This window comes from Miscanthus floridulus, chromosome 7 (assembly GCF_019320115.1).
Source record: "Miscanthus floridulus cultivar M001 chromosome 7, ASM1932011v1, whole genome shotgun sequence".
NCBI lineage: Eukaryota > Viridiplantae > Streptophyta > Magnoliopsida > Poales > Poaceae > Miscanthus > Miscanthus floridulus.
This window is the reverse complement of record NC_089586.1, coordinates 100,593,380-100,619,463: the sequence shown is the minus strand read 5'-3', so window position 1 is coordinate 100,619,463 and position 26,084 is coordinate 100,593,380. Positions and strand designations below refer to the sequence as shown.

At 43.5% G+C, this 26,084-nt stretch overlaps 1 protein-coding gene across 1 annotated transcript; it reads left to right on the top strand.

The window, feature by feature from the left end:
- Positions 1-5,124: 5,124 nt before the first annotated feature.
- LOC136463982 (F-box protein PP2-A13-like) lies at positions 5,125-8,509 on the top strand. Its single transcript, XM_066462939.1, has 3 exons — positions 5,125-6,077; positions 6,231-6,349; positions 7,735-8,509. Exons 1-3 carry the CDS (start codon positions 5,727-5,729, stop codon positions 8,168-8,170), a joined length of 906 nt encoding a protein of 301 aa, XP_066319036.1. The 5' UTR covers positions 5,125-5,726; the 3' UTR covers positions 8,171-8,509.
- Positions 8,510-26,084: the final 17,575 nt, after the last annotated feature.

Sequence of the window (26,084 nt, the reverse complement as noted above, 5' to 3'; positions counted from 1 at the left end):
TGAACTGACATGTGCTTGTTGTTGTGATAGCTAGAGATTACTTGTATGTGTTTGTCTCTTTCTCCCCCAAACTTTATTTTAGGGTTTGGACTCGATCTACGGTTCGGAGGCATTACGACTTTAAGGGAGTGACCCAACATCTTCACCAAACCACTAGGAGTGAGGTTGTAAGATTATTTATCCATAAAGTTAAATTTGGCACTGCTTTTGTAGTTCACATAGGCGTCGGAACTGCTAACGTTTGCGCTGGAACTTCTGACAACGTCGGGAGTTTTGACCCAAGCGTCGGGACTTTCGACATTGACTGACAAATTTGAACTTAGCATTTGCAGTTAATTTTTTAGATACGCCTATTCACCCCCCCTCTAGGCATTGTTAGATCATTTCACTATCTAAAAAGGTGACATCCGTTATAATGGTAAAAAGTTAAATATCCCCTTTCTCTAGCCTGTTTGCAACTGCGTTGTTGGAAGGTGGCCGTGTCTGGTTCTGGCCAGTGTCTTGGCAGTCAGCACCGTCGATGTCATACTTCATGACGTGCCGGAGCTGCGACGATGGCTCGGGGGGGGTGCTATGCGCTGAACGATTCAATGGTGGGGAGGAGCGAGATTAGGAGTGCGAGCAGAGGCGGACGTGGCGAGACCGGCGGGGCAGCCTGTTGGGACCAGCGAGCCGTCGTGGCGACGGACTGGCGAGCCATCACGGGGAAAGCCTGTGCGGACGCGGCGCGAACCGGCGAGCCTGCGTGGGGGCTCGGGCACACGGGATCTGCAGGGTAAAGATGGAAACGGGGCCGGTCCTCCGAACGCAAATATCGTCGATTTCTTCCTCTTCGTGTCAGCGGGTACACTCGGAGGATCGTTTCTAGTTTTTTTTCCTCTCTTTTCAATAAATACAGTGCCACGTCAGCAAAATTCAATAAATAGAGAGGTAATAAATAGACATAGAAACTAAGTTGAAGTCTGTATTGGGAGTGCCTTTAAATAAATATAGTGCCACATCAGCAAAATTTAATAAATAGAGGAGTAATAAATAGATATAAACTAAGTTGAAGTCCGTGTCCTTAGGGCACTCATAATGCAGAAACTAGGGTAGTTTCTATAGATATTAATTGCACTGCCACATAGACAATTTACTGATATGGCAAGTGATTTAATGAGGAGAGAGAAAAAAATCCAAGAAACCAGGTCTAACTAAAAAATTGGGTCTTCACGGTTATCGATGGACAAGAAACTGCTCTTAGTCTATTGAGAGAGTAAATATGGTTTCTATCACTATTTATGTCATATACGGTAGAAAATCTTATATGGAAAAAGATAATTTCTTAGTAAGTTGTCTTTGTTATAGAAACTTTTCTTGGAGTGCCCTTACCGGTACCAGCACCGGACAAACCAGTTGCTTTTGTACAGAAGTGCGGCCGCGCAACACGCACCACGTAATCGGCAGAGAACATGCGTCCCGAGCCTAGGAGTATAGTATAGCGGGTCCACAAAGCAAGCTGAACCTCAAAGTAATCGCTAAACCCTGATTGGCGGCAGCAGACACGATCCGAGCAAACAATTGGCGGTTGAGACCGGCTTGTTTCAGCCAATCCAACGTTTTCGTTACCAAGCTGTCATGCTTTAATCCTCTGTTTTATTTATTTATATCGTTGGGTAGTTACTTTCAGCGTCGTATCATCGTATGCCATCACGTCCCTCAACTTGAATGTACTCATGAGGTGTATGTATGTCCATATTACTTTTTTTTTCAAGAACACACATACTCCCAATAGACTGTAACATACACATTTGTTAGATGTCATGTAGGATGTTTTGCTTAAGTGATAACGAGATATTTAGAAGAAAGAATGAAGTTATAAGGGCAATCCTAACCCATAATTAAACCAGGATGGTTTCTATGGTCACTAATTAAGGTACCAGATCAGAAAAATGATGATGTGTTATTAGAATTAAGAGAAAGAGAAGGATAGTAGATGATAGGAGAAAAAAGATATGTCTACATGAGAATCAAGATACAAAGATATGTGATAAGCAGATGATAGGAGAAAGAAAACATGTTATTGGATATAAAAAAATATTTTAAATAAACCATCTGTTGCGAATATGATTTTTGCGTGTAGGATCGACATGACTTCACAAGTATAGAAACTAGGTCAGAGTTTCTGGATCTGGGACTATCCTAACATCTACAACTGAGGACCAATTTGGCAGAGCTCCACTCCTAGCTTCTTCGAAACAAATTTTGTGGATTCCTACAAAAAAAAATGCAACTAGATTCAGTGAGGAGCTAACAAGAATCGCTTTTCCATTTACATTACAAACTAAAAGCTAAAAAACCCGCTCCCCACCACTTCCCACTACTCCTCGTTCAATCACCACTAAATCACTTAAGAATTGATTCTAACTTACTACCCACCCTGCTCCTCCACCAGAATTACTCCATCGGAGAATCGAAGTGGAGCTCAAGAATCAGAAAGAGAAATTCTACCAAACTGCTTCTTAATTTACCACGAAATCGACCTGTTCAACATTATTTTAAATAGTTTGGATCTACTTTTATGGACATATCATATAAAATAATTAGCTACTATGATATATTGTAGAGTTTTTTTTTCAACTTAAGTATTTAATATTTTCTTTGTGACGTAGCAGATGGTTACGGGAATATGATACCATGAACTGAAATTAACATAATTACTTTATCTTGTTGGGTTTGAAAGCTTGGTTATTTAGGACCTATTTGGATTACAACCAGGTTATTTATAATATGAATTATGAAATAAATTATTATATTTGCGTTATGGATAATAATCAGAGTGTTTGATCCCTAGACTGTTGTGGTGGTTATTGTTGGTTAGGAGGTGTTTGGATGCAGGGACTAAAGTTTAGGAGCTGTCACATCGGATGTCACATGTAGTGTCGCATGGGGTGTTCGGATACTAATAAAAAACAAATTATAGAAGTTCTCAGTAATCCGTGAGACGAATTTATGAAGCCTAATTAATCCGGCATTAGCACATGTTTACTGTAGCACTATATTGTCAAATCATGGTTTACTGAGAACTATATTTAATACTTTCTGCATGTGTCAAACATCCGATTGGACAGCGACTACAGTTTAGTAGGTGGAACCAAACAAAAACTATTGTAACATGAGGTTTTGATTATAATATAATTCTCCCTATAAATTAAGGGGTATTTACCTGTATGTCATTATAAAAGTTCGAAATGAGCTACATACCATTGAAATTTTGAAAAGTTTCTCAGTACCCTTGCCCGAAGTTTCTTTTACCTACGTGCCACTTTCGTTAGTTTTTTGGGTAACAGCAGTTAACGTCCAGCGGAAAAGACGATTTTGCCCTTAGTTATAGAATGCATCAAAATTTTCATTCTTTCCTCATGTGCCACTGTAACTTCCTGTGATTAAAAAACTTCACTTTTTTCTCTGTACCATTATGAAAAAAAATCATGGTAACAGCTTGTACGTGTGCATGTGAAAAACTTTAATAATTATAATAAATTCAAAATGCATCCAAAATATTCGATAATTGCGACAACCACAATAAGTATTTTAACTAAACACATTCATACATAAACGAGGTCCAAATTTATCATGACGTGCATAGTCATCATACACTCTCTTGTAACTGATATTGACTTTCCAATCATCCTTCATTCTTCTCCTAAGTTCTTTGGCCCGAACAGTTGGGGCCTCAGCTAACCAATCCTTAATCTTCTCACGAACCCAAAACTTGGTAGCACCCTTCACTCTCCCACTCCTCCTACTACTTTGACAAACATGAGGAGAATGGTTCGCCTTTACCTACAAAGTTCAGTTTCAATCAGACTAAAATAAATTCAGAAATATGAACAAAGTGCTGAAATAAATTGAGAAGAATGGTTCGCCTTTACCTACAAAGTTCAGTTTCAATCAGACTAAAATAAATTCAGAAATATGAACAAAGTGCTGAAATAAATTCAGAACCATTCTCCTCAATTTATTTCAGCACTTTGTTCATATTTCTGAATTTATTTTAGTCTGATTGAAACTGAACTTTGTAGGTAAAGGCGAACCATTCTCCTCATGTTTGTCAAAGTAGTAGGAGGAGTGGGAGAGTGAAGGGTGCTACCAAGTTTTGGGTTCGTGAGAAGATTAAGGATTGGTTAGCTGAGGCCCCAACTGTTCGGGCCAAAGAACGTAGGAGAAGAATGAAGGATGATTGGAAAGTCAATATCAGTTACAAGAGAGTGTATGATGACTATGCACGTCATGATAAATTTGGACCTCGTTTATGTATGAATGTGTTTAGTTAAAATACTTATTGTGGTTGTCGCAATTATCGAATATTTTGGATGCATTTTGAATTTATTATAATTATTAAAGTTTTTCACATGCACACGTACAAGCTGTTACCATGATTTTTTTCATAATGGTACAGAGAAAAAAAGTGAAGTTTTTTGAATCACAGGAAGTTACAGTGGCACATGAGGAAAGAATGAAAATTTTGATGCATTCTATAACTGAGGGCAAAATCGTCTTTTTCGCTGGACATTAACTGCTGTTACCCAGAAAACTAATGAAAGTGGCACGTAGGTAAAAGAAACTTCGGGCAAGGGTACTGAGGAATTTTTCAAAATTTCAATGCTACGTAACTCATTTCGAACTTTTATAATGGCATACAGGTAAATACCCCATTAATTAAACCATTTTAGATCATAATTAAATTATTTTATTAGTTGATTATTATAATTACAACGAATCTAAATGGGGTCTTATTAATAAGCTCGTCCGGATACCGTGAATGTAATCTCCATCCATCTAAATGTGGACGTCTGGGTTAGTACTAATTTGGTAATTTCTTAAGCCACCATCCGATAGGTAAGCTATATTTGGTGTAAATTGAGTGTTTATATCTGAATTTTTATTTAAAAAAAACAGTATGTCTGAACTATCCAAATCTGGTCCAGCCAGATCAGTTACCGGAAAACATGCCCGTGCACATGAACGCACAATTATCCAACATTATCCGATGCAACTGTATCCTTAAGTAAGAGCAATACAGTAGCAAGGAGTATTTTATATACGGTCGGTTAGGTCTGCTACCTACCGTATAGTCTGTATCTACACCAGCAGCAGACACGGGGATGGAGGAGACAGAGAAGGATCAGAGGAAAGGACCCAGTCTCCTTTAAAAGGCCAGCGCGTCCCCGTTCCATTACAACAAAAGATCGTGCTAGGAAGCGATACGCTCTATTTGAGGTCGACTTCTGGTGCATTCGAGTTCTTTTCCAGTAAAATTTTCAGTTTTTTAGCGCGGATTGAGGGCAAAACTGCTGGAGATTTGGAGCATTTGGGGTTCGGTTTTGCGCGCTTTGAGGATCGAATCGGGCTGGTAGTCTGGTACAGCCGCGCTCACGTGCATATAAGGCGAATTGGCGGTTTCTTGGCTACAATTGTTCGGTTCTTATCTTGAAGGGCGGTGCAGATTGGAGGATTCTTCCCGAATCGGGAAGGCGTAAGCCAAATTCGCAAGGAAGCTGCAGCTATCCGCGCGAGGAGGCTGCCTCGCACAAATCCGGTTGGTGCCATGCCATCCCGGCGGTGAACTGCTTTGCGGCTTCTTGGAAGGTTCGTATCTTTTGGTTCAGAAGAAGTGATTCTGAAGGCCTCGGCCTTCCCATCCCCAATTCGACCCCTTTCCCGAGACGGTGATTGGGCCGTAGATGGGGGCGGCGGGGTCGAGCATCCTGGGCGCGGACGGAGAGTGGGGGGAGACGTCCCTCGGCGACATGCCGGAGAGCTGCGTGGCGGCGGTGCTCCTCTACCTCGACCCGCCGGAGATCTGCCAGGTGGCCCGCCTCAACCGCGCCTTCCGCGGCGCCGCCTCCGCGGACTGCGTCTGGGCCGCCAAGCTCCCCGCCAACTACAGCTACCTCGCGGCCCTAGCCGCGGCCGCCGATGACGAGGGCCGTGGCGATGGGGATGCCAATGGCAAGCGCTTCTCCCTTGCGGCGACCAAGAAGGAAATTTACGCTCGCCTGTGCCGACCCACCCTCTTTGATGCCGGCACAAAGGTAACTCATTTGATCATTCCTCCATTCCTCTGGAGGTATTATGCTTGTTTGTTAGGGCTGATCTGCTATGGATGCGGTTCTGTTATTAGCCTCGTGTCTGCTTTAGATTGTCTATTTTGCTTAATACTCAGTCATTCATGCTGTCCATTTTAGGAATTCTGGATTCTGAAGAACAAGGGAGGTCTTTGCATCAGTATATCATCAAAGGCGATGACTATTACCGGGATAGATGATCGGAGGTACTGGAGTCACCTTGCCACAGAGGAATCAAGGTACTTCTTTCTTGAGGCTGTTGTTTTGTATAGCTTCTCTTTTATGTATGAATCCCATTCCATTATATTGTTAGTGCTGCAACCACTTCAAAGTTTCAATTTTAGTTCGGGTTTTGCAGCACTACTGTCAAGAGTTATTGAGTGATTTTTTTTTTTTTCATTTAGCTGCCCCAAAAATCATATTAAAAATCTGTTGAACTCTTGTTACTTCCTTTCATTTGTTTTATGTTCCACTTTTCACACGTTTTGGCATTAAACAGACAAATGTTCATTCTCACACACGTTAGTTCAAACCTAAAAACTGATATAACTATTATTTACTCTTTTGCATGATTGTAAATACAATTCCTTGTTGGCTATACTTGGCTGACAAGTCCAAATTCTTTGCATCTTATTAACACCCTCCCTTACCCCCCCCCCCCCCCCCCCCCCACCCCACCCCCTTCTTCAGCCCAACCATGAGAAGAGAATTGACCTTATGTTTATCAAATGTTGCAATTTTTGTTTGCCAATTGACTGCGTTAGTTGTCCTCGGGGATTAGCTTATCATGAGCAGTTTACAGTTCTTCTGTGATGGTGCAAAACTTCGAATTGGTCAAAAATCATTCGTAGTAATTGGTGAAAATGGGGAAAAAAAAACTTTCACCAAAATTCTCACAAACATGCCTTTTGCCGAAGTCGTAAGCAAATGAACATTTCATTTGATCATTTCAGTGTATCTTATTGCCATTCAGTTCTTCTATGCTCATCAATAATAAAAAGAAAGCCCTGTTAATAGTTTTTATAGGAAATCGACTTGTTCTGCACCAATTGTTCTTTAACATGGTTTTGGATCCGTGTGATTTCCATTTTATAGAGCATGGTATGCTCTAGGCCATTTGAGATGAAGTAGTGAAACCATTCATTATGGTTTATGAATCGTGATCCTTAGTTAAGGATGCGGCAGAGCAGATAATTTCAGTGCCCTAGAAAGGTGTTTGTGCTTTCCTTATTTCTAAAAACTGGCAATTCTTATTGCAGCCTCATTCTTTCTACTATTGTTTCCTACCTGATCTCCTACTTTTTGGTTGAGTGTGCCTGTGTTTTAGAGGATTACCAAGTACTCCTGTGGAAGATACTTTGTTGTTTCTTGTATGTAGGAATTCACATTGCTTTAGCATATGAGATGGAGACTGGAGAACATGATCGTAAGAATTGCCTATGAGGTTCTTGCATGTGATTGTTGCTGCATTTCTTATCCACTTATTGATATATCTATGAAAATGGAACACTTTGAACACTGTGTACATTCGTTTGTTAGATCATTTTTGGCACAAACTGTACATATGCTCTACAGATTTCTGGTGAATGTCTGATTGATGAGTTGCTTCTTTATGATATCGCAGATTCCATAGTGTTGCCTATCTTCAGCAGATTTGGTGGCTTGAGGTACATGGGGAGCTTGAGTTCTGCTTTCCTGATGGTGCCTACAGCGTTTTTTTTCATCTTCACCTGGGTCGACCCTATAGGCGCATTGGTCGTCGGCTTTGTGGAACTGAGCATGTGCACGGGTGGGATGTCACGCCCACACGGTTCCGGCTCACAACCTCTGATGAGCAGCAGGCCACATCAGAATATTATCTGCATCTATATGAACAAGGGGGCTGGAAGCTTTACCATGTTGGTGATTTTGTCGTATCAGACTCTGATGAGCCTATCAGACTCAAGTTCTCGATGATGCAGATAGATTGCACACATACTAAAGGCGGCCTGTGCGTTGACTCCGTATTTATATATCCTAAAGGGTACAAACCTGAGAAGGCGAACATAGTCTGCACGTAGTTCGGCAAAGTTGGCCTTGCAGCTCTCCTGCAAGATGAAACTAAGAGGCAATGCAAATGTGGATGGCTAGCCTTTTTCCTGGCCATCCTTACCTGAAAGCCCATTGTATATTCTTTTTGTTTTTTTTTCCCTTGCATTCTGATAGTTTTGCATGAATGTAAAGCCTTTCCTGTATTTTTTTTTGTAGTGTTAGTTAAACAGGTGGAGAATAGGGGACTTAGAAACAGGTCAAGACTCGAGTGGTTGAGTGCAATATTAGCTCAAAAGAGGCGGTAGATTACCATCTGCATCTGTAATTTTCATCAGTATAATAATGATGTTCGGCGAGCTGGATTGATATTTCTTTGCATTCTCCCATAGTCCTATGGCCATAAAACCTGTAGTATCTGTTAATCAATCGGTGTCTTCATCAGGGGTTCAAAACAGTGATTGACTGATTGGTTCTGGTTTTATGGTTTCTCTTCCTCATCCCATCAGGATTCAGGAGGCAGTGGCACCACACTACTACAGGTCTGGAAGTGGATGGATTAGCAGCTGAGCCTGATCAGTGATCAGACATTCAGACCGTGGAGTCTGAAGTCCGCGCTGACAGATCATCCCCTGCAGAACGGAGACCGTAGCGGTGAACTGGGGATTAGGGCGTGTTTGTTTCTGCTTACAGTATTTCACAGCAGCGGCGATCGGAATCTAAAAAATCATGCCAAACGTCTTGTGGTGACCGTACTTCTGCTGACCGCCCATGAAGAGAAAACTCCAGGATTGAACTGCACCGCATACCGATACCGTGGTTCTAAATATAGCCTAACATTAACTGCGGGGACGAAGATCGCTTGATCTGGCATCACCGGCAACCGGATCTGCGTCATGTAGAGTGCCGCCTCTCCTGATGCTGCATTGGAGACGGCCGGCGTAATAGGGCCTATTTGCTTCGAAGACTGAAAAGCCCGATCCAGACAGTGAGGGCCTGTTTGCTTGAAGGATTGAAAACCGGTCCAGACAAGATTTCCAGGCGTTAGATTTTGTTGGTCTTAGGGGTGTGTTTGGCAACTGTGTGGGAAGAGGCATGGGAATTAGTGATGGGAGTTGATAGAAGAAATTAAGGTGGGAAATTGACTTTTATTCCCAATCCCTCGTTTGGTTTGTGGAGGAAAATAAGAAAGGGAATTGAGGAGGGAATTCATATCCTCTATTTGGTGTGGGGATTTTGAGGAAAAAATTAAAAGACAGGTCATGATGGACGGTGAAATCTACTTTTCTTTTATTACGAACGCAACTCCCACCCAATTCCTACCCCTCTCCTAGGGAATTGATTAGTGGGAGTTTTTCCTCTAAGGGTGTGTTTGGCAACTACGTGAGAAGAGGCATAGGAATTAGTGGTGGGAGTTGATAGAGGGAATTAAGGTGAGAAATTGACTTTTAGTTCCAATCCTTTGTTTGGTTCGTGAAGGGAAATAAGAAGGGGAATTGAAGAGGGAATTCATATCCCCTGTTTGGTATGGGGGTTTTGAGGGGGGAAATTAAAAGGCAAATCACGATGGACTTTGCGGATATACTTTTCTTTGATTAAGAACACAACTCCCACCCAATTCCCACCCCTCCCCTAGGGAATTGACTGGTGGGAGTTGGCCCTCTAAACTCTCCTTCCCCTCCCCACCAGAACTTCCATTCTCACAAAACAAACAAGAGATTTGTAAACTCCTATCTCTGAACTCCCATTCTCTACTTCCCATTACCCCCAACCAAACGAGCCGTAAACTCTGTTCCCCTTTTCACCAAAACTTCCATTCATACGAAACAAACAAAAAATTTATAAACTCTCTATATTTTCATTCGCTTTCAATTACCCCCGACCAATGAGCCGCAGGCGCATCACCTAGGCAACCGGATCTGCGTCATGTGGAGTGCCGCCCCCTATGGGCCTGTTTGCTTCAAAGACTGAAAAGCCCGATCCAGACAGTGAGGGCCTGTTTGCTTGAAGGACTAAAAACTGGCCCAAACAAGATTTCCACGCGTTAGATTTTGTTGGCCTGAGGTTCAGACCTGTACTTGGCATGTTAGCAAGCAAGGCCTGATTCTCAGGTACTGGGATTTTTCTAACCTCGGTTAAGATTGCCTGGATGGACAGCTGCCTGATCAGTGATCACACACGCCCTAATAACTGCGGAAGTAGGCAGAAGCAAGGAGGAGCTCGGTGCGTCGATCCGTCGAGCACCAAAAGAGTTTGGTGTATCGGTGGTGTGGGCTGCTGAAGTGCTGAATCTGCTGATGGACTGAGCCTTGGTGCGTCAAGCCGTCGACCACCAATTTTTTTAAAATTCTTTTTAAAATTAAGATTGGTTGTTAGTAGTTTAGGTTGTCGACCTACAAAGTATTGGTTCGTTTAGTTCACGAGCTAGCTTGTGAGTCAGTTCGAGCTAGCTCATTAACTTTACGAGCTAAAATACTAGCGCGACTTGTTTGAGAAAAGTGAACGAACCGAGCCGAATTAGCACTGAGCCAAGCGAGCTACGAGTTTTTCGTCTAGCCCTAGTCACACGCACGCACACGAAAGTCAGGTGGATGGAGTCCTTTAACTTATATATATATATACTTTTTTGATAATGAAGAGGTATAAATTTGATGTAATGTTAGCACATCTGCTAACCCAAGCCACCAACCTCAAGAGCTGCAGCGGGAGCCGCTTGAGTCGTCGAGCCCAGGAGAGCGCCAACTCGAGGGTGGCTCGTTGGAACAGGCCGGGTCGTCGATCCCAGGAGTGCGCCGACCCATGAAACCCAACCCGCGATACTTCGGCCCAGCGTGGTCCAACAGCTAGCTGTAGCAATGAGAGCAAGAGAGGACAAGAGTATGTTGCGAGGGAGGATGAGGGTATCGATGAATTTGTAAACATTTACCCTGTTCTAATTGAGCACTCTTCATCTGTTCCTCGTTACTGCTTGCTGCCTATCCCCAACTCCGATTCCTCTGATTTCCCAATCCCCCTTGCTGCTAACATGTAATTAGTAGGTGATTTTATTTTCAAAAAAGCTTGTCTGCTTAGCCCTGCTTAGATCATAGGGCTAAAGTTTAGCCCACCCATTTTAGTCATCTTTTAGTCCTCATGAATCCAAATAGGAGGGTTAAAAGTGAGAGCTGAACTTTAGCCTACTTTTTTCATTAGCCCCTTCAAGATAGGCTAAAGAGGGCTAAAAGTGTTCCCTTCGTAGCAAAAGACGCATATTATCCCTACCTACCTCCTTTTTAGTCTTGTCTATAAGTATTAATTAGAAACAAATGTGTCATAATAGCTTACATGGCTAATCTTTAGCTTCTAGATCCAAACAGCCCCATGAGCTAAGTTTAGCCCTACGGATCCAAAGAGGGCCTTATACTCATGTATGATTCATCACAACTGAACATAAGTGTGGCACACTAATAACGAATTAAAACATCATTGCTACCAAGGTAACAAAACATTTTCTCATATGCATCATCGTATATTCTCATTAATACGTTCAGTATATTTTTTTTCTAAGACAAGTGCACGTCGTATATATAGTATACGTACGTGGGCCCTCTGTCGCGCCGGTCGACATAAATGTACCAGCGCACGGAACTTGGCCAACTGGCGGCCTGGCGCATCTGCTGCTCCTGCCTTTCCGGTGCCCGCCACAGTTGTTGGATCGCGCCCTGCCATCCGCCAATCATGATGCTCCGTGCACCTCTCCGCGAGGCCGCGGCACCCTGGCCGTGCGCACTGCCCACAGCCGCGCGCGCTGCGCTCCGCCGGCTCTGGCTGTGCCGCGGGCGCGGGCTCGGCGCTGTTACGGGGTGTTTGGCTACTCATGCTAAGGTTTAACGCATGTCGTATTGGATATTTTAACACATACATAGAGCGTTAAATATAGATTAATTATAAAACTAAATGTACAGATTGAGGCTAATTTACGACATGAATTTTTTAAATCTAATTAGTCTATGATTTGACAACGTTGTGCTACAGTAACATATGCTAATAATAGATTAATTATGCTTAATTAATTCATCTCGTGGAGTACTGACGGAATTTGTAATTTGTTTTTTTATTAATATACAAATACCTTATACGACACCCCATGTAACATCCGATGTGACGTCTCTTAAACTTTAGCCCTATATTCAAACACTCCTTATTAGTATGCAAATACCTCATACGATACTCTATATGACATTCGATGTGACATATCCTCCTCAACTTGAGTCCCTCCGTAAAAACACCCGTTAAGGCCTTGTTCGTTTGGCTGGTTTTGAGACCGGAAACTATTCCAGTTAATCTATACTAATACAAATAAGCCTATCAATCCAGCTGGAACAATTCCAGCGCAACCATTCCGGATTAAACAAACGAGCCCTAATTGAGAGGCGCGGCCCCGACCGGCGACCGCCGCGAGTCAAGCTGCTGCGGTTCCAGGTAGGCAGTAGGCAGGCGACAGGCGGCCGGTACGGCATTCAATCGCTCTGCCGCCGGATCCGATCATCCGATCCGCGACCGCGACGCGAGGGACAACTTGACAAGTGACGAGTCCAGTGTCCTCTCCTGGCGACGAGGCCTTCCATCCAGCGCCGTGTTTCCCTGCGCGCTCGGATCCTACTAGGCTAGGACGGCACGGCAGGGCACTGTTCATGCCAGATTCTAGATACGCCCCTCCGAATCTCGCAAAATTCGCGGACTTCTTCCATCGGTTCTTCCCTGACGGAGAGGATCGGTGGAAGCGATCCTTTCTTCATGGACACGTCCGGGTTTTCAGATGTTGACAGCAACCACTAGCTAATCGTTGCCCTACTTCGTTTGGTGTTATACGGTTAGCATTTGGCACTTGCAGGTTACAACCGTCGTCAGTCGTCACAGCGATACACGGCCTACCGAATCGCGTCGATGTTCCCGATGACCCGTGCTCTGGTTCCTACACGTTTTACTTATCCGTCGTGATGTCCCGAACTATAAATAAAAACTAAACAGGCATGTCGTTGCCACTGTTCTTGATTGTGATGTGCCCACAAACCCCAAACGATTTGGCAGATGAACGCACATCACGTGACTGTCTTCGGACCACGTAGGGCCGGGGACGGAGCTAGGGTTTGGATATCGTGAGGGCCAGTCCGGCAATACCTACGATAAACGTACACGATATATTTTTGTGCATATGTACTGATCGTTTTTTTAAGAAAAACATAGTATATATAGAGGCACTCACATATATACATACACACTCATTTTTATTAGGGTATTACCTAATAATAAAGAGACGGGGTGGGACAGAAGGGAATACTCCTGTTTTTAGTGATGTTTGGTTCCGAGAGAAGTGAGTGTTAGTTGATCCCAACCAATTGGCCCAACGACTAATTGGGTCCTTAATCCGCGCCGTGATGGGGGGCGCCCAACCCTAATATGATTGGTGGGCCCCCATCGCACAGCGTCATAAATAGGAGGTGGGGGCCGGGGCGCCAAGCACGAGGTTCGCCTGAGCCGCCTAGCACCCCACCTATAGTCCTAAACCCTAACTGATACAGAGGGGCGCTACCAGCGACGGGAAGCACCGCCACCGGCCAACGCTGCCACTGCACCGTCGCCCTTCGACATATCACCGCCACCGGGTCTTCACCAAGCACCGCGATGGCGTGCCCGTCTTCCTCCAAGACGGCCGATGGACTCAACCCAATGGCATTCATCTCGCACATACCACCTCTTGAAGGGGGCAACTATAGGGTATGGCGAGAGAAGTATGAGCTAGCACTTGCGCTGTCTGAAAATGACCTAGCGCTTACCTCCCCGTGTCCTACTGAGCCAGTGGGCCCGGTGAGGGAAGAAAATGAGTCTGATGCTGATTTCACTGCTCGGCAGCGAGATCATGCAGAAGTGCGGATGAAGTATGATCTCGAACGCAAGAAATGGGACATATCAAACTGCAAGTGCTTTATGGTGGCTAACTCCACAATTTCATATGCTATAAGGGGGTCTATCCCAGACTATGATACCACCACGGAGTACCTAGAGAAGGTGGAGAGTCAGTTCACTGGCTCTTCAAAGGCTTATGCTAGTACATTGATCAAGAAATTGTTCAATGAAAAATATACTGGTGGCGGTATCAGAGAGCACATATTGAAGATGAGCAATACGGCTTTGAGGCTGAAGCCAATGGATTTGGGGCTCAAGGATGAGTTCCTGATTCATTTGGTTTTTGCTTCATTGCTAAAGGAATGTGAAACCTTTGTTGTTAACTACAACATGTAGCCCAACAAGTGGGACATGGAGAAACTCATCGCAATGTGTGTTCAAGAAGAGGAAAGGGTGAAGTCCTTAAAAGAACTTCAATAAGAATGCCAAATCTCAAGGGAAAGCCTCTCAGACTGAGCACCATCAGAAGAACAACAATGCTCAAGTTGAAAAGGATCAGTGCAAATGGTGCAAGAAGCATGGACACTACCAGAGGGACTGTCCAGTCTTCCTAAAGAACCTTCTAATAAGAGGTGAGGATTTCATTACATTCATAGACGAATCCCTATGTTTAAGTTATGCAAAATCTACTTGGTGGATTGATTCAGGTGTAACTGTTCATATTGCAAATTCATTATAGGGATTCTGTACGAGGAGGACCCTACAAAGAGGAGAAAGAAGAATTAAAGTAGCAAATGGAGTTGAAACTCAAGTTGAGCCATTGGAGATCTTTCTCTAGAATTAGTTGATGGTTTTCTACTTAAACTTTTAGATATTCTATTTGTACCCTCTTTGTGAAGAAACTTAATAAGTGTTTTACGTTTAGACAGGGGCGGACATAGCGGTGGGGCAGGGGGGGGGGGGCTCAAGCCCCCCTACCCATATCGCAGCAGTGGAACCCCCTGTGGAGCCCCTATAAATTTTAGGCAAAGTTCTATAGTGTAGGGGGGGCTGAGACTTAAGATCGAACAACAGTGTTGTTCAGCCTCCCCTGAAATATTTTTTGGGTCCGCTGCTGCGTTTAGATGATGATGGATATGATTGCCATTTTGGTAATGACAAATGCCATATTGTTTATAATAATAAATGTGTTGGTCTTGCCTTCCAACAAGACAAGCTTTGTTTATTATCACTTTCTGAGAATGTGAATGATATAAGCACTGAGAATGAGAATGCTTCCTCGTCTATGAATGCAACAAATAAGCGGAAGAGAGTGCATGATGTATCTTCAAAATTGTGGCACTGTCGTTTAGACCATATTTCAAGGGGGAGAATAGGGCGATTCATTAAGAAATCAATTTTTCTGCCTTTAGAATTTTTAGATTTAGAACAATGCATAAATTACATTAAAGGAAAGTACATTAAGAAAATAAAGAAAGATGCTAAACGAAGCGCATGAATTTTAGAAATAATTCACACAGACATCTGTGGTCCTTTTTCTGTGAAGAGTGTGGATGATTATGATTCATTTATAATATTCACAGATGACTACTCATATTTTGGCTATATTTATCCAATTAAGGAAAGATCGGAAGCATTGGGTAAATTTAAAATATTCAAGGCTGAAGTAGAAAATCAGCACAACCTAAAGATTAAGGTAGTAAGGTTCGACTGTGGGGGACAGTACTACGGTCAACACACCCCATATGGCTAAGTTCCTGGACCCTTTGCAAGGTACTTACAGGAAAATAGCATAGTAGCCTAGTATTCTACACCGGGCGAGCCTTAGCAGAATGAAATAGCTGAAAGACGCAACCGTACCTTAATGGATATGCTGAGAAGCATGATAAGTTACTCTACCTTACCGATAAGTTTATAGATAGTGGCATTAAAAACCACCATTTATATTTTTAATCGAGTATCAAGTAAGTCGGTGCCTAAAACACCATATGAGTTGTGGACATGAAAAGAACCCTCACTAAACTATTTATGTGTGTGGGGTTGTCCAACTGAGACAAAAGTATTTAACCCAAACATAGGGAAGCTGAACTCCAAGACAGTAAGCTGCCATTTCATTGGCTATCCAAAAAAGTCAAAAGGTTATCGCTTCTATTGTCCTAACAGACAAACAAAGTTTGTAGAAATAAGACATGTTGTCTTCTTAAAGGATGATATGATCAGGGGGAGCAAGGTAGCGTGAGAAATTAGTTTTGAAGAGAAGTAGGTATACGTGCCCACTCCTATGGTTCGAGAGCCATTATTCATGCTACCTGTTGTTGTGTAACACCATCGGTGTTACACTGTACAGTCTTTTGCTAAAACACTGCATGAGTATCATATTTATGTGTGAGTGTATGAATTATAGTGTGTAAATAAATTCCTATGACTCAAAACGTTCATCAAAAATACGTAACGAATGTTATATTTCATGTCGCGTTATATCACTTAGAGTTCTAAATGAATTTTTATTGAATGAAAATATTATAGAACGCATATACGGAACTTCAATAAAGTTTGGAGTAGAAACTTCATAGGAGACGGTGAAATACCTATGGTCGAGAATGGGATTCGCTAGCTAGCTTACTTAATAGCTTGGAAATCGTATTCAACGCGAAACCGATAAAGACGTGGTCAAGTTTCTTAAGTTAGAAAGCAGGTTGACGAGGCTCTGTTTGGGATTTTTTATAGGAGAATCGGTTTAAGTAGTGGCATAGTTTTAGGGTTTGTTTTAGTAGCTTGACATGCCATCTCGAGTACTAAATAGGTGGTGTAGCAACTAGATCACTGAGTTGGATGATTGGGGCACTTTAAAAATCGTGCAAGCCACATTCTCGGCCAGCTTCTACGTCTGGGCACGGTCACCGTGCTCGGCGCTGCCGCATTAGCCCGCCGACGTGCACGCGCTCGCACGACGCACGCGTGTCACCACGCTTACTGGTCCTGCCCCTAGTGCCGTGTTGCTCGTCACTGTCCACCGCACCCTGGACACGCGATTCATGCACGCGCATGCCACACCCGGCGACCTAGCCGCTCGGCCACCACTGTCGTCGTCGCGGGCCTGCTGTCCTGGCTCGACCACTGCCACTGCTCCGCATTGTCACTGACCCCGTGCATCGCATCAATGCGCTGCTGCTAGCCACAGCCGCTTGTGTGAAGTCACCCGCGTGCGCTCTGTCACCGCCGTCGCGTCCGCCTACCGCTCTGCTGCCTCATGCTCGCCTGTGAGGTGCCATGCGTGTGTGGCCACACTTGGCCTTGCCTGCATGTCGCCTTGCCGCCTACCCTTGCCTTCACATCGGTGCTCGACAACGCTGCGCTGCTTCCTCCTCAGACCGGCGCCATCCACTACGGCGTGTAGGGCCGAGCCGCCATCGTCGGTTTGTGGATTATGGCCCTGCGGCCCACCATCCTGAGCGCATTGGCCGTTTCCCCATCGCCCTAAAGCCGTACGTGATTGTGCACCAATTGACAACCATGTCCAGCCACGACAGCGATGAGCCAAGCCACGCCTGTCTCCCCTTGTTCCTCTATCGCCATGGTCGCTGGACCCACTCCTCCCAATTCGGGTCATTGGAGGCACCTCAGTCCAATTAATTTTGCCCGCGACTCCATCATGTAGTCGGCCAACCACCCGGCCCCATCGTGCTGTGAGCATTGCTGTGCCATGCTCCAATTCAAAGTTTTCCTCTCACTGGGTCGTTAAGACCGTCATGGCATGCGTCGAAGGCAAAGTCCCCTCTCTAGAGCTACTCACGTTCAATTCATTACACCACAATATTCGCCTCCACCTACTCATCACCCCACGCACCTTTGCCTAATCGCTACCACCGCCTAGCCATCCCTGACGCAGCCTTGCCACCACCGTGCACCACCGTACCGCCTATGCGCACGTGGCCAGCTTTGCTCAGGCCACCTTCGATCGAACCACCACCTCTTCTGGGTCCGTGGTGAGTGCCTGGATCTCACTCGCTGTCCTATTTACCTCGGCGTTGTTGTGGCTCACTGGAACATCACCGTTTTTAGTGTAGGAGCTCCACCACCGTGGTCCGGCCTTGCTGTGGTGTCCCAGCTCACGCTTCCTTTGCCCAGTGCTTCACGTTCACGCCTAGGCAGGTATCAGCTCTATAGATAGGGCGGGGAAGGGCTGGCCTGGCCGGCATAACCACCTAGTGCCAGCACCGCCGTGCTGGTGCGCGCGGGGGGGGGTATGGCCGTGGTAAAGATGGAAAATGGAAGGGGCGTAGTTGTAAGATAGCAGACTGGCGGAATAGTGCTCTTAGTGCTCGCGTGATTACCGGGTAGGTCGAGGGCATTTTCCCAAGATGACCGACGCACGCGGGTCCTCCGTGTCACGGGCCGTCGTCGTGTGGACTGGGCCGCGCCGGTGCGTCGCTGGTGCGCACGCCGAGCGGACGTGGGCTGCGCTACGCTGGAGTGGGCCGCTCCGCTCGCTCACGGGCCACGCGGTGGAAATTGTTTTTTCATTTTCCAGTGAATTAGTACAGGCTTATTCAATTTAGTTTCAAGCTGAACTTTGATAAATTATAGTAAATCTTATAGATGTCCATAAATAGTGAAACAAAATTTGTTAGGTTCACAAAAATGCTATCTACCAGTTGATGTAGTTAGTTTATAGTTAGCTATGATAATGATAGATTCATAAATTCACTTTAGAAAGCTTAGTATTATTTAGCTTCGTATTTGTGAAATTTTTGTGGCAAATCGATGATAGCTTTAGCTATGAAATTTTTATAGTAGGTTCATTAAATTATTATGTACTACCTGTAATTTTTGTAGCCCTAGAGTAGGTTGATAAATAGAGTAGCTATTACTCCCTATTTTATCATATATAGAGTAAATCGGTATTAAGAGACAGAATGCCGTTAGTTGCCAAGATAATACATGTCATGTTTCATACTTGTTAGTGGTAACATTAGGTAACTTAGCACCTTAGTCGGTAGGACTAGCTTAGTAGCTTGCTAGATGTATTTTGATTTTAAGAGTTGCTGTTGCCATATTACTAAGTGTTGTATCATCATTTCATGCATGTAGATTATGAGTTGGTAGAGTTCATGCCACGGACGAACATGATTATGAGGAGGTCATTGAGGAGTACGAGGAGGAGATTCTCATATAGGAGGGAGCCTCGGAGCCGTTTGTTGCTGACTTTGTTGACCCACCGCCTGCCTAAGGCAAGCCCCAGTGCATAACCCCTATTTTTGAATGATTACTGAATATATATATGATGTGCATTTACGTTACAGACATTTTATGGAAACTACATGCATAAATATATGTACCTATGAGTCCCACTAGTATAGGTCAAGTAGCTACTATGCTCAGGATTTCGGTAGTGTGAGTAACCTGTCGTTACTCATAATAGGTGATAATTATGACCACTCATGATAAAATGGTAGAAAGGAAACTAGTGACCAGACAGGGATATGATTTGGGTATCAGTGGGTGTAAGAGGTTGTGTCCTGCGGCCAACAGGGCATAGCTTGGTTACACTTTTTTCCTATCTGTGTCGGTTAAGGACCGACCGTTGCATAAGTCTCTGGGCAAGTCATAGATTTATTATCCTAAGCACATACTTGGGTATGAGCGTAGGGAAGACTTGTTGCTTTCTTGTCGTGGGTTCCTGCTCTTTTTGGACCGACTGATTGGAGGCGGGGATGGTGGAGGTCCTTGCACTGCACTGAGTCTGGGACTCAGGAGCAGGGGCTTGGAGTCCACGTTTGGACAGGGACCTGGACCCTATGACAGGAGGGTGATGGGTTGGTCCTGCTTGTGCCTAGGGTACAAGGGGGTGTGTGTTTTTGGGGTACCCAGCTGGGGGCATTGATTCACGAATCGCCAGGCAATCCGGTATGGCTTGTTTGGGGTCTAGCACCAAAGTAAGAACTGAAAGATGGAAAGTGCTAAAATGGAACTGATTGCTCAACTCTTGCTTGAACGTGGAACAGGTGCTTACATAGAATGGCTAGATAATAAATTAATCATGGCTACTAATAATAACATAAATAAGGACTCACTATTAGTATTGCTTTCTGCAAAAAGGAAACTAGCAGACCATAAAGCCTATCGTATTCCTTGGATTCGAGAAATTATTCTGTGGCAGAACCGCCCAAAATAAGTACTTACTGTTTACACCAAAATTTGGAAGAAGAGTCGTAGGGACTCAAAAGCTCCCAAGATTATGTCATCAAGGAATCAATTGCATGTAGATCAGAACCAGCTGATTCGAATGCAACACTGGAATTGGCTTTCTTCAGGTAGCGCCAGCAGATAACGACAATGGCTACGATCGGCGCCAGGATAAAGCATGTTGGACTCTACAAAAAGGGAAAGATTAGAGTCCAAGTTATCTTAAATTAGGAATATTTTCTCTAAGGCCAAAGATTGTGATGAGTCATGCTTAGATAGGAGTCATGCGAAGATCCCGTGTATAAATATCAAACCCCGGCTATTGTAAAAAAACACACAATCAATCCAATACAAGTTATTTACTTTTTTCTGCTCTGGCCACCCCTTAGGAGTAGGAGTAGAGTAGATCTTAGCGAGTTCTTTAGCAAGTATGGCTGCATCGATCTAGTTGACCTCCACTACTTGTCTGTAAGTACCGTCATAGCTTATACCTTTGTTCGTACGACTGCATTAATCCGGTCGACCTCCACTACGACTCTGGTATAAGTTAGTTATCGATTCTTGTTTAGTTCAAGTAAGGCTGCATCGATCCGGTCGACCTCCACTGCTCGAACTAGATTAAGGTCAAGTTATTGGCTCTATCTAAGGGTGGCGTTCTTTCAGATAGATTCATTAAGTTACTGATATTGCTTATTGCTTCCATTATTTATTTAATTACAACAATATCACTTTGCCTGATTGAGATTGATCTAGATCGGCCTTATATCTTGTTTAACCCATCGTTTGTTAATCTAAACTGATCTAATCTGCACTTTAAACGACAAGTTATGTTTTATCGGCTGTTTTATATCAATCTTAATCGTGCATAGCGTGCGGTTAAAGCATGTCCGATCTTCAGTAGATCTATTGGCTAGCGAAAACCATTCCATGGCTTGTTATCAAGGCCTATGTGATTCTACCTCACACCCCACTATTAGCACCATGGAGTGGGGACCGTTATTTGATAGATCTATTCCTGAGAGGGCATGACCTTAACTGTGCGCTATGCCTGAATCGACTGTTTTAGCCGATATCGAGCGCTTTCACGAACAGTTCACGTCATGAGATCGTTGAAGTAGGGATAGGTTGAAAGATGTGTTAGCCCCATGATCTTATTATTGTATTATGGCCTACATGATTCTGCCTCATGCCCCACTGATTTTAGTGACAAGTTAGGGTCATCGAGTCTATTGTTGTTTCTATGGCCTGCATGATTCTACCTCATGCCCCACCGGTCATAGGGATAGATGAGATCAAATATGTTCATTAGATTTATCTTTATTAAATGGTTGAATGGTGATGAACTATTTATTTTATATAAAAGGGGTTCGGTTACTTGCAGTCATTGGCTTAGCATAAATTAATCATTGTTGACATCCTTTTGCCATTGACCAATATTTGTTTAAATAATGATATTCATCCTAAACGATAACCGATTCTTCTTATACAACCCCATGAGCTTTAACTGATTTATTCTTATGAATATGCTGGAATCGACTATTTAGTCGATCTCCTTTCATATCGGCTCTCAGTGCCGCACATTTGGGACTGTCTAGCAACACTAGCATGTTCCGCCCTAAACTACTGATAAACTTTCTCTCCTTATCAATTGTAGGGTCAAATTGACTAGCATGTCTTAAGAGGAGTGCGCAGGACTGACCATCCCTGCACTGAAGCTAGGCGGATCTCCAGCTCCATCGAGCGGACCCTTCCAGCTTGCTCATGTGCCCTCGGCATGGGGTGAAATTTTGTGCTGACACACATTTCTAGCACGCCTGGTGGGACCCCACAATTGTTATGGCAGCTCACAACAACAACGACACCCTTATGGTACATTATGAAGATCTACCCGATGGAGATAAAGGTGTCATCAGCAAAGCTATAGAAGAATTTCAGAACAAGTGTTTATTGTCCTACACCAAAACACGCGACAACACAATTGTTCAGAAATATCCACTACCAAGAGTTCTATTACACGGGCAGACAGATACAGTTGAAGCTAAAGACTAGCATTTCTTTGCGGAAGTTGTAGAAAAATCTATTCATGATGCCATATCAAGCCAGCAAAGGACCCAGCAGATAGAGATTCCACAAGGGTATCATTATGGTATAGATTATAACACCCTTCACACGATTCCGAATCTAGGGTATCAAGGCACATAGGATTTCAATCCACAGATGGGTCAGCAGGTGCAAGAAAATCAAAATTCACATGTTGACGAGTTATTGCTAAGGGTGACCGAGATGATGAAGAATCAATTCTGTCTGAAGCCAAAAGGGTTGACCTTTTCGTACAAACGCCCATATCCAAAATGGTATGATTTGGTCACTCTTCCTGTAAATTATAGGCTTCTAGAGTTTGCCAAGTTCACTGTCCAAGACAGTACAAGCACGATAGAACATGTCAGTCGGTATCTTACACAATTGGGTGAGGCATCAGTTGAGGTGGCCCATCAAGTTCATTTCTTCTCCTTGTCCCTGTTAGGGCCAGCCTTCACTTGGTTTTCATCACTACCAGTCAATTCCATCGCCAATTGGGCTAACCTAGAGAAGAAGTTTCGTACATATTTTTACACTGGGACTAGAGAAAAGAAGATAACCGATCTGACAACTATAAGGCAGAAGATTAATGAATCAGGCACTGAGTTTCTTTAGAGGTTCTGAGAGACTAGGAATTCATGCTTCTCATTAAACTTGGCTGATGATCAGCTAGCTGCTCTAGCCCTTCAAGGAATGCTGCCAATGTGGAAGGAAAAACTACTGGGATAAGAATTTGACAACTTGGGTCAATTGGCTCAATGAGTGGCAGCACTTAATAGCTAATTCCAAAGTATACGCAGAGACACTCGATTCTAGAAGAGTACCACAATGACCAAAGCTTATAATCCATACCTAGTCGATGATGGCTATGAAGATGAAGAAGAAGAGGTTGCTGTGGCTGAATGGAATTGGGGCAAAAAGACAGTAATGGTGCCAAATTCTTGGGGAAGAGGTGTCGAGGAGAGCTATGACTTTGATGCCACAAAATTAGACAAGCTCTTCGATTTCTTGCTTGAGAAGAGACAGATCAAGTTGCCCGATAACCATGTTATGTTGCCCCCTGATCAGTTGAAGAATAAGAAGTTCTGCAAGTTTCATAACGCTACTTCGCATTCCACTAATGAATGCAGAATTTTCCGGCAGCATGTACAGAGGGCTATCCAACAAGGAAGACTCAAGTTTGATACGCCTCAGAAAATGAAAGTTGATGATAATCCTTTCCCAGGAGATCAAAACATGGTTGATGCTAGGCTGATCAAAGGAAAGACTAAGGTCCTAACATCAACCAAATAAAAAGAAGCTAGAACAGTCGATTCCAAGATGCAAATATCGGTCGACGAATACAGGGAAATTAAGAGACGTCGCGATAAGCAAAAAAGCCGATATGAGCAGGGAGAAATGTCAAAAGATGGAGCGACAAAGCCGTGAGTTACATCTTGGATCCTGTTGAATAAGTGGCAGCGGCAGAAGGAAAAGGATTATTAGCGTTGGTTAAAGGATCAAGAATACCAGCATCAACTGGAAAGAGAGAGGTATGAAAGGAAACAAGCCGAATCACATTGAAATTGTCCTTTCTTCAGACATTGCTGGAATGAAGGTTTGAAGTTGCCTACCAGACATGACTATCCAGAATGCAGCAATCAATATTAGAAGTTTAGGTAATCTCAAACCAACCACCGGTCTATCCATGCTCAAGATGCATATCATCATAATAACATGGATTAGCGCTTAAAAAATGGAAGTGTTCATAATCGGCTAGGAAAAAGAATTGTTGATCAAGACTGGGCTGATTATAAAGAAGAAGGCAACAAGAGAAAATATGTTTAGCTGGAAGGCCAATAGTGTCCAAGAGGTTTGACAAGAAGCCAGAAGAGAGGGGTGCAACGCCTAAGGAATAAAGAGTTGGAACAGTCTCATGCATCTGACAAACCTCAAGTATGGCGTACTAAGCAAATAACCAATAGAAAGCAACCATCGGCTAATATTCAAATAGCTTTTCTATTGCCATTAGAATTCAGAGCTCCGGCAGATCAAAAAGTTTATTTAGATTTCAATGAATCAGAGTATGAGGAGATAGTCGCCAAGTTGACGGTTGTGCAACTAGCAATATTTGATAAACCAGTCAAGCATCAACACTTAAAGGCTTTATATATGAAATGTTTTATTGATGGGAAGCCGATGAACAAGATGTTAGTGGACGGAGGCGCTTCTGTCAATCTCATGCCTTACACCACTTTCTATAAACTTGGCAAGGAACCAGGATATCTAATGGAGACTGACATGATGCTTAAGGATTTGGAGGTAATGCATCTAAGACCCGGGGGGCAATAAACATCAAACTAACAATCGAGAGTAAGACTCTGCTCACCACATTCTTCGTCATCGATGGAAAAGGGTCGTACAATTTGCTCCTTGGTCGTGATTGGATTCATGTGAACTGTTGTGTACCATCGACCATGCATTAGTGTTTGATTCAATGGCATGGGGATGATGTTGAACTAGTTCGTGTTGATGAGTCTGTGAGCATCACAACAGCCGATCCAGTCTTCTGAGAACTAGAAGACTTCGAATGCTTTTCTGGCAAGTTATGGGAAGAAGGCTTTATTAGAATCAACAATGAAAGCCAATAGCTGATCCAAGCAGTCGGCTTTGAAAACTTGTCTTAATGGGGAATCCAATAGATGGTACAGATGGCAAACTAGGACATGGTTTCACGTCGGTCGATGAATTAGAAGAAGTAGATATTGGTTCTAGAGATAGACCTAGGCCAACGTATGTTAGTGCCAAGTTGGACCCTGAGTATAAATGAGAGTTAGTTAATTTGTTAAAGGAATTTAAGGACTATTTTGCTTGGGAGTACTATGAGATACCTAGTCTAGACCGGTCAATTGTCGAACATCGGTTGCCAATCAAACCTAGGTATCGGCCATTTAAATAAGCTCCAAGGAGATTCAACCCGAACGTGCTTGATGATATGAAAAGGAGACTGAAAGGTTACTAGAGGCAAAGTTTATCCAACCATGCCGATATGCAGAGTGGATATCGAATGTTGTCCCTGTATATAAGAAGAATGGAAAATTATGAGTTTGCATCGATTTTAGGGATCTAAACAAAGCCACACCCATGGATGGTTATCTGATGCCGATAGCTGATATGTTAGTAGATGCAGCAGCTGGGCACAAGGTTATTAGCTTCATGGACGGCAATGCAGGATACAACCAAATTTTCATGGCTGAGGAAGACATACCAAAGACCGCTTTTAGGTGCCCTAGTGTAATCGGTTTGTTTGAGTGGGTTGTGATGACCTTTGATCTGAAGAATGCCGGTGCAACTTATCAGACTGTGATGAATTATATTTTTCATAAGTTGATCAGCAAGATTGTTGAAATCTACATCGATGATGTAATGATAAAATCCAAAGGGTACAAAGAGCACCTAGTTGATTTATGAGACTCTGGAATGCACAAGAAAACATGGTCTAAAGATGAATCCTAATAAGTGTGCTTTTGGAGTGTCAGCTGGACAATTCTTAAGATTTATGGTCCCCGAGAGAGGAATCGAAATTGGTCAGAAAAGCGTAAAAGCAATTGATGAGGTAGTTCCCCCAACTACTAAGACGGAGTTGCAATCTCTGCTTGGTAAGATTAATTTCATTAGAAGATTCATTTCTAATTTGTCACAAAGGATCCTGCCATTTTCTCCTGTGTTGAAGTTGAAAAGTGATCAAGAATTCAAGTGGGGTGACATACAACAAAAGGCGTTTGAAGAGATAAAAGAATACATGAAGTGTCCACC

What these genes read in the sequence shown, in the direction of transcription:
- LOC136463982 (XM_066462939.1), top strand. Translation starts at nt 5,727, where the DNA reads ATGGGGGCGGCGGGGTCGAGCATCCTGGGCGCGGACGGAGAGTGGGGG. An exon ending in TCTTTGATGCCGGCACAAAG is followed by an intron (nt 6,078 to 6,230) that starts GTAACTCATTTG and finishes TGTCCATTTTAG; the next exon opens with GAATTCTGGATTCTGAAGAA. An exon ending in CTTGCCACAGAGGAATCAAG is followed by an intron (nt 6,350 to 7,734) that starts GTACTTCTTTCT and finishes ATGATATCGCAG; the next exon opens with ATTCCATAGTGTTGCCTATC.